General features: G+C 47.5%; 1 protein-coding gene across 1 annotated transcript in view; it reads right to left on the minus strand.

Annotated features, from left to right (window-relative positions):
• iqgap2 (IQ motif containing GTPase activating protein 2) overlaps positions 1-7500 on the minus strand; it is a gene marked incomplete at its 3' end in the record, with an annotated part of 79009 nt that overhangs the window by 36586 nt on the left and 34923 nt on the right. Inside the window, exons 15-17 of the mRNA XM_080785211.1 lie at positions 4604-4767; positions 625-715; positions 1-37 (exon numbers count right to left, since the gene is read on the minus strand). The exon at positions 1-37 is cut by the window's left edge and continues 131 nt beyond it. Coding sequence (XP_080641337.1) covers positions 1-37; positions 625-715; positions 4604-4767 — 292 coding nt within the window. The remainder of the gene's footprint in view (positions 38-624; positions 716-4603; positions 4768-7500) is intronic.

Raw genomic sequence — 7500 nt, forward strand, 5'->3', positions numbered from 1 at the left:
GACACGGCGCGGTTGATGTCCGCTAGCGCCGCCGACACTGTTACAGACACGCACGCACACACACACACGCACACACACACACACGCACGCGCACACACACACGCACGCACGCGCACACACGCACACACACACACACGCACACACACGCACGCTCACACACACACGCGCACACACACACACACGCACACACACACACACACACACACACACACACACACACACACACACACACACACACACACACACACACGCACGCACACAACATTTTTTAACAAATTAACGTTCACATCTTATATAAAAATCACACCCGTGTGAACTGAGTGGTGCAACTCCCCTCTCTCTCTCTCTCTCTCTCTCTCTCATTAGCAGGCAACAGTACAGCACTATCTCTCTCTCTCTGTTTCTGTACAACAGCGCCTCTACTGGTACTAATAGTCATACTCGTGCTCATTAACACACACATAGGCAGACACGGGCATTGCTGTTCCTTGGAGTGGTTGCACCACTCAAAAATCACACCCGTGTGAAGTGAGGGGCGCTCATGTTGAATTAAACAGTATTAGTGTGTGTGTGTGTGTGTGTGTGCGTGCGTGCGTGCGCACATGCTCGTGTGTGTGTACATACATATATGCGCCTCCTCCTCGTCCTGATTGGCTGTGTGGATGGCTTCCTGGATGTGGTCCAACCACAGCACGGCTGACTGGTCACCTGACCTCTGCAACCAATGAGAGAGAGAGAGAAACGCACACAATGTCACCCTCTGCTGGTCTGAGAGCAGTACTACTACTACACACACGCGCAGTTGTTGTCGCACAGTGAACAGAGAATTTTCAATAAATCATTCAAAAACGCAATTCTCAAAAGTCTAACAACTACATTGATTTGACTTGAAACTCTCAGAGTTAAATGACTGTGATTCTGCTGGCGATCGATTCGATATCAGGAGATCAACGGTCATCGGTTTCCTGGATTGGCCGACCCGACTCATGGGCCTTGCCGATTGGCCTAAGCATTGCGTGACATTTGCACCACTGAACCAATAAGTGACTGCGAGCGCAGCAGAAGGACTGCATTGTGTTACGGAGAGACGTGATAAATCCAACCTGATCTACGGTGTGAGAAATGTTCCGCTGGACGCTACATCTGGACGGAGCTACAAATGTTTACTGGAACAAGGCTGTTGCATTCGGACGCCACGTTTACTCATTCGGTGGACACGCTAACTACAAGCAGATTGATGTGAACGTGTTAAACACAGTGTCTTTGCGCTGGAGGAAGTTGACACATGTGGCATCTGGAACAGGAGAACCTCCCTCCAGGCGTGAGGGCAACACAGCTGTGCTGATAGAATATACCGTCTACCTCTGGGGAGGGAGGACTAACCAAGGTTACTGCAACAAACTTTATGCCTTTGATGTCGACGCCCACACTTGGTTCAAACCACAGGTTTCTGGGACCGTTCCAGAGAGGCGGTGGTACCACTCAGCCTGTGTGTTGGGGAAGGTCATGTTTATTAATGGAGGACAAACCCAGAATGGACTCACTAATGACATCTACAAGTTGGACTCCACCACAATGGTCTGGGCTTTAATCAACACCAGAGGAACTCCACCTCCTGCTTCATGGTGTCACTCTGCTACCACCATCGGGACAAAGATGTTTGTATTTGGGGGCCTTGGGTGGGGTCAGTGCTACAACACCATCAGAGTGTTTGACACAGAGACCAACCATTGGGTGAACACACCTTCTGCACAGATTCTTCCAGAAGGACGCCGGGGAAATTTAGCCTTTACCGACAATGGAGAGCTGTACATATTTGGTGGCTGGAACTCTAACCAGGCTTTCAATGATCTGTGGAAGTTCAATCCAGATACTTCCTCCTGGAAGAAGTTTGTGCCCAAGGGGAAAGGCCCGTCTCAGACGTACAATACGTGCGGTTGCACGGTGGGCGATCGTGTTATCCTCTTTGGAGGAGCCAGTGGTGACCTCTATGTCTTAGACTTCAGTCCAAATCTCAAGACATTATGCAAGCTAGCAGTTATTCAGTACGGTCTGGAGAAGTCTGGACTCCGACACGACATCAGGTGGGAACTGGCAGCCATGATTAGCAACAGCAAAAACTGCAACCACAGTGAAAAGAATGCATTTCTAGCTACCAGTTGGAGTGATTGGTTTTTGTGACCAATAAGTAGAGCCAGTTAGAGCGATTGGTGTGTGTGTGTGTGTGTGTGTGTGTGTGTGTGTGTGTGTGTGTGTGTGACCAATAAGGAGAGCCAGTCAGAGTGATTGATGTGTGTGACCAATAAGGAGACGGAGAGCCAGTCAGAGTGGGATGTTCCAATATGATAACTTTATAGAGCTCTGAAGTCTGACGTCATTTACACATCCTAACTGGGTGGCGTTTTGTCCCTCCATTCTGAATTCACTAAGACCTTTTTTTTTTCAATCGTGTCTCAAAATAACTGTTCCAAAAATAAACAAATTATTCCGGCGGCGGTTCCACATCATAGGTTAGCCAAGAGCGCCATCTAGTGGAGAGGGGGAAAAAAAAGGATAAAAGCTAAAAGTGGTCCAAGGCAGTGGCGGCCTTTGATAAAATACAATAAAATAAAAAGTGGTAAAAGTGTTCCTTGGCAGTGGATGAGAGTTTTCAGTGGTTTTACGATAGGGGGCGCTCTACCGCAGCCTGTGAATGATCCCAGGGTCAACAAAGAAGAAGTAGAGAACACCCACAGATCACATCAGTACTTTATCTTCAGCTGGTTTACGATCAAATATTCATAAAAATCTAACTTTCTCTGCTTTCTAGTGGTTTAAGGTGAAAATAATTGCATTCAACCGTCCATAACTATGGAACGGAAGTATCGTGACCACAACACCTTTTTTGAGACTTTTTTTTTCACAGACAACAGACATAACAACAGAACAACAGACATACAGCAGACAGAACAACAGACAGAACCACAGACAGAATAGCAGACAGAACAACAGACAGAACCACAGACAGAACAGGAGACAGAACAACAGACAGAACAGCAGACAGAACAACAGACCGAACAACAGACAGAACAACAGACAGAACCACAGACAGAACAGGAGACAGAACAACAGACAGAACAACAGACAGAACAGGAGACAGAACAACAGACAGAACCACAGACAGAACAACAGACAGAACAGCAGACAGAACAACAGACAGAACAACAGACAGAACAACAGACAGAACAACAGACAGAACAACATACAGAACAGCACCTAGTAGGTGTTGCTACTAGCGACACCTCGTTGCCTAGTCGCTACTCGGCGGGTGGACTTAATGGATCCACTGGTTTGCATCCAGGGTCTCTCATTGGTGTGTCTTCAAGCTGTGTGACACGCAGCGTCCATCGGCGGGTTTTAGCGAGAGGTGTGTGAATAAACAGTCCTACTGTGGTTTGGCTGCATCTTCAAAACCACCAGGGGGCAGCGCCCTGGATATCCTTAGCCTCAGCTCACCCCTGCCAGTACTTCACACAGCAGTGCATTGTGGGTAGTGTAGTGTAGTTTTTACCTCACACAGCAGTGCATTGTGGGTAGTGTAGTGTAGTTTCACCTCACACAGCAGTGCATTGTGGGTAGTGTAGTGTAGTTTCACCTCACACAGCAGTGCATTGTGGGTAGTGTAGTGTAGTTTCACCTCACACAGCAGTGCATGATGGATAGTGTAGTGTAGTTTCACCTCACACAGCAGTGCATTGTGGGTAGTGTAGTGTAGTTTCACCTCACACAGCAGTGCATTGTGGGTAGTGTAGTGTAGTTTCACCTCACACCGCAGTGCATTGTGGGTAGTGTAGTTTACCTCACACAGCAGTGCATGATGGATAGTGTAGTGTAGTTTTTACCTCACACATCAGTGCATGGTGGGTAGTGTAGTGTAGTTTTTACCTCACACAGCAGTGCATTGTGGGTAGTGTAGTGTAGTTTCACCTCACACAGCGGTGCATGGTGGGTAGTGTAGTTTCACCTCACACAGCAGTGCATTGTGGGTAGTATAGTGTAGTTTACCTCACACAGCAGTGCATTGTGGGTAGTGTAGTGTAGTTTCACCTCACACAGCAGTGCATTGTGGGTAGTGTAGTGTAGTTTCACCTCACACAGCAGTGCATTGTGGGTAGTGTAGTTTCACCTCACACAGCAGTGCATGATGGATAGTGTAGTGTAGTTTACCTCACACAGCAGTGCATTGTGGGTAGTGTAGTGTAGTTTCACCTCACACAGCAGTGCATTGTGGGTAGTGTAGTTTCACCTCACACAGCAGTGCATTGTGGGGTAGTGCAGTTTACCTCATACAGCAGTGCATTGTGGGTAGTGTAGTGTAGTTTCACCTCACACAGCAGTGCATTGTGGGTAGTGTAGTGTCGTTTCACCTCACACAGCAGTGCATTGTGGGTAGTGTAGTGTAGTTTCACCTCACACAGCAGTGCATTGTGGGTAGTGTAGTGCAGTTCACCTCACACAGCAGTGCATTTTGGGTAGTGTAGTGCAGTTCACCTCACACAGCAGTGCATTGTGGGTAGTGTAGTTTACCTCACACAGCAGTGCATTGTGGGTAGTGTAGTCTCACCTCACACAGCAGGCTCTTGGCGTCCCTCAGGCCGTCGTGGTAGTGCTTGGCGGTGCGGGGGTTAACTCCGCTCAGCTGGGCGCTGGGCAGCGTCAGAGCCGCCAGCGTCTGCTCGTAGTCCCCCGAGTCCACGGCCTCGTTGATCTCAGCCACGGCCATGACACCTGGGGGGGAGGGGGGGGGAACATTACCATATATCTGACCAGATTTGATGAATTGCATTTTTTATGGCGCTTTTCTATGCACTACGTGCCTACTCAAAGCGCTTTACAATGGTTCATTCATTCATACATCGGGAGGTGAAGCGGAGGTGAAGCGGTGAAGCAGACTCTTCACATACTAGAGCATGTCTGAAATAAGTGTCAGAGCTGAAATCGACATGTAAATATTAAATAAATGCTTAAACTTGTAGCTATAGGTGTAATGTTAGAGACCACAGAAGACATGTAAATATGAAATAAATGCTTAAACATGTAGCTATAGGTGTAATGTTAGAGACCACAGAAGACATGTAAATATGAAATAAATGCTTAAACATGTAGCTATAGGTGTAATGTTAGACCACAGAAGACATGTAAATATGAAATAAATGCTTAAACATGTAGCTATAGGTGTAATGTTAGAGACCACAGAAGACATGTAAATATGAAATAAATGCTTAAACATGTAGCTATAGGTGTAATGTTAGACCACAGAAGACATGTAAATATGAAATAAAATGCTTAAACATGTAGCTATATGTGTAATGTTAGACCACAGAAGACATGTAAATATGAAATAAATGCTTAAACATGTAGCTATAGGTGTAATGTTAGACCACAGAAGACATGTAAATATGAAATAAAATGCTTAAACATGTAGCTATATGTGTAATGTTAGACCACAGAAGACATGTAAATATGAAATAAATGCTTAAACATGTAGCTATAGGTGTAATGTTAGAGACCAAAGAAGTGAACCTTTTCAAGCCTGTTTTCTCAACTCGCTGTTTCTCCAAAACCGGTGGGTCAAACTGAACAACCAATATGTCAATTTGAAGCTACAATTCCCTGCTTTCATACGACATGAAGAAATGCCAATGGCAGTCCCTCAGTCAAATTCAGTCACATATATCTGTAACTAGCACTAGAATTGCATTGTATATAGTCATAGCACGCCATAGTACATATGTATAGCATAGTAGTATATATGTAAAGTTTATACGTATAAATTTCATTATATAGATATTCCACTGTTACTTTCTTAGCTTACGCATGTTTCATGATAAATGTTTTTATGTGATGTATTCCCATGCTTTTGTTCTTGCTTAATGTAAGTCGCTCTGGATTAAGAGCGTCTGATAAATGCCTAAATTGTAAATTGTAAATTGTAACTATACAGCGGTGGCCATGACACCTGGAGAGAGGAGAGGATGAAGAACATGGCGTCTTCACCTCTCAACTATCAACTATATAACTATCTGCATTCGTTAACCCATTCTGACCGGGAACCCGTTTTGGTGTTAGCATCATGTTATGCTTTAGCTATTGAAAAATAGCAGATCTACAAGCTCATAGCGCGCCACCGAGTGGCGCGCTATGAGCTTGTAGGTCTGCTATTTTTGAAAAATCGAAGAACGACTGACATTTTTAGAATCTGATCTCAGGTCAGAATGGGTTAATCAGACCAGTGTGTGTCCCGTGGAAACCTCGTATGAATCTGATCTCAGGTCAGAATGGGTTAAACCCCGTTAAGACATGAGGTCGATTCCGCAAATGCCTTCTAAATGTGTAGTTCTCACAACCAAAGGGAGTCTACCAACGCGCCTCAAGCCTGGAACGGCTGCTCCGCTGCAGCACAGACAGAACGGCTGCTCCGCTGCAGCACAGACAGAACGGCTGCTCCGCTGCAGCACAGACAGAACGGCTGCTCCGCTGCAGCACAGACAGAACGGCCGCTCCGCTGCAGCACAGACAGAACGGCTGCTCCGCTGCAGCACAGACAGAACGGCCGCTCCGCTGCAGCACAGACAGAACGGCTGCTCCGCTGCAGCACAGACAGAAACGGCTGCTCCGCTGCAGAACAGACAGAACGGCTGCTCCGCTGCAGCACAGACAGAACGGCCGCTCCGCTGCAGCACAGACAGAACGGCTGCTCCGCTGCAGCACAGACAGAACGGCTGCTCCGCTGCAGCACAGACAGAACGGCCGCTCCGCTGCAGCACAGACAGAACGGCTGCTCCGGGGCAGCACAGACAGAACGGCTGCTCCGCTGCAGCACAGACAGAACGGCTGCTCCGCTGCAGCACAGACAGAACGGCTGCTCCGCTGCAGCACAGACAGAACGGCTGCTCCGGGGCAGCACAGACAGAACGGCTGCTCCGCTGCAGCACAGACAGAACGGCTGCTCCGCTGCAGCACAGACAGAACGGCTGCTCCGCTGCAGCACAGACAGAACGGCTGCTCCGGGGCAGCACAGACAGAACGGCTGCTGCGCTGCAGCACAGACAGAACGGCTGCTCCGCTGCAGCACAGACAGAACGGCTGCTCCGCTGCAGCACAGACAGAACGGCTGCTCCGCTGCAGCACAGACAGAACGGCTGCTCCGCTGCAGCACAGACAGAACGGCTGCTCCGCTGCAGCACAGACATGTAGAGCATTTTAGGACTGACAGCAGATTCTACAAATGTCTTCTAAATCATGACCGTTTTGCTGAAAACCTCATGTTGTCACCATCAGTGGTTTTCAAAATATTCCATGTCAAGGACCCTAAAAATGATATGTATTTGGCCACCGACCCCCATCTGAAAATATGTTTGTTCTTAGGGCAGGGTTCCCCAATAAGCGGCCGGCCTAAAAACCTTCTTTTCTTTTTTTTTGGAGGGGTCCCAGATATAAATGGCATTAAATGTGGGGGTC

This window comes from Protomyctophum bolini, assembly GCF_963924005.1.
Source record: "Protomyctophum bolini genome assembly, chromosome: 16".
NCBI classification, from domain to species: Eukaryota; Metazoa; Chordata; class Actinopteri; order Myctophiformes; family Myctophidae; genus Protomyctophum; species Protomyctophum bolini.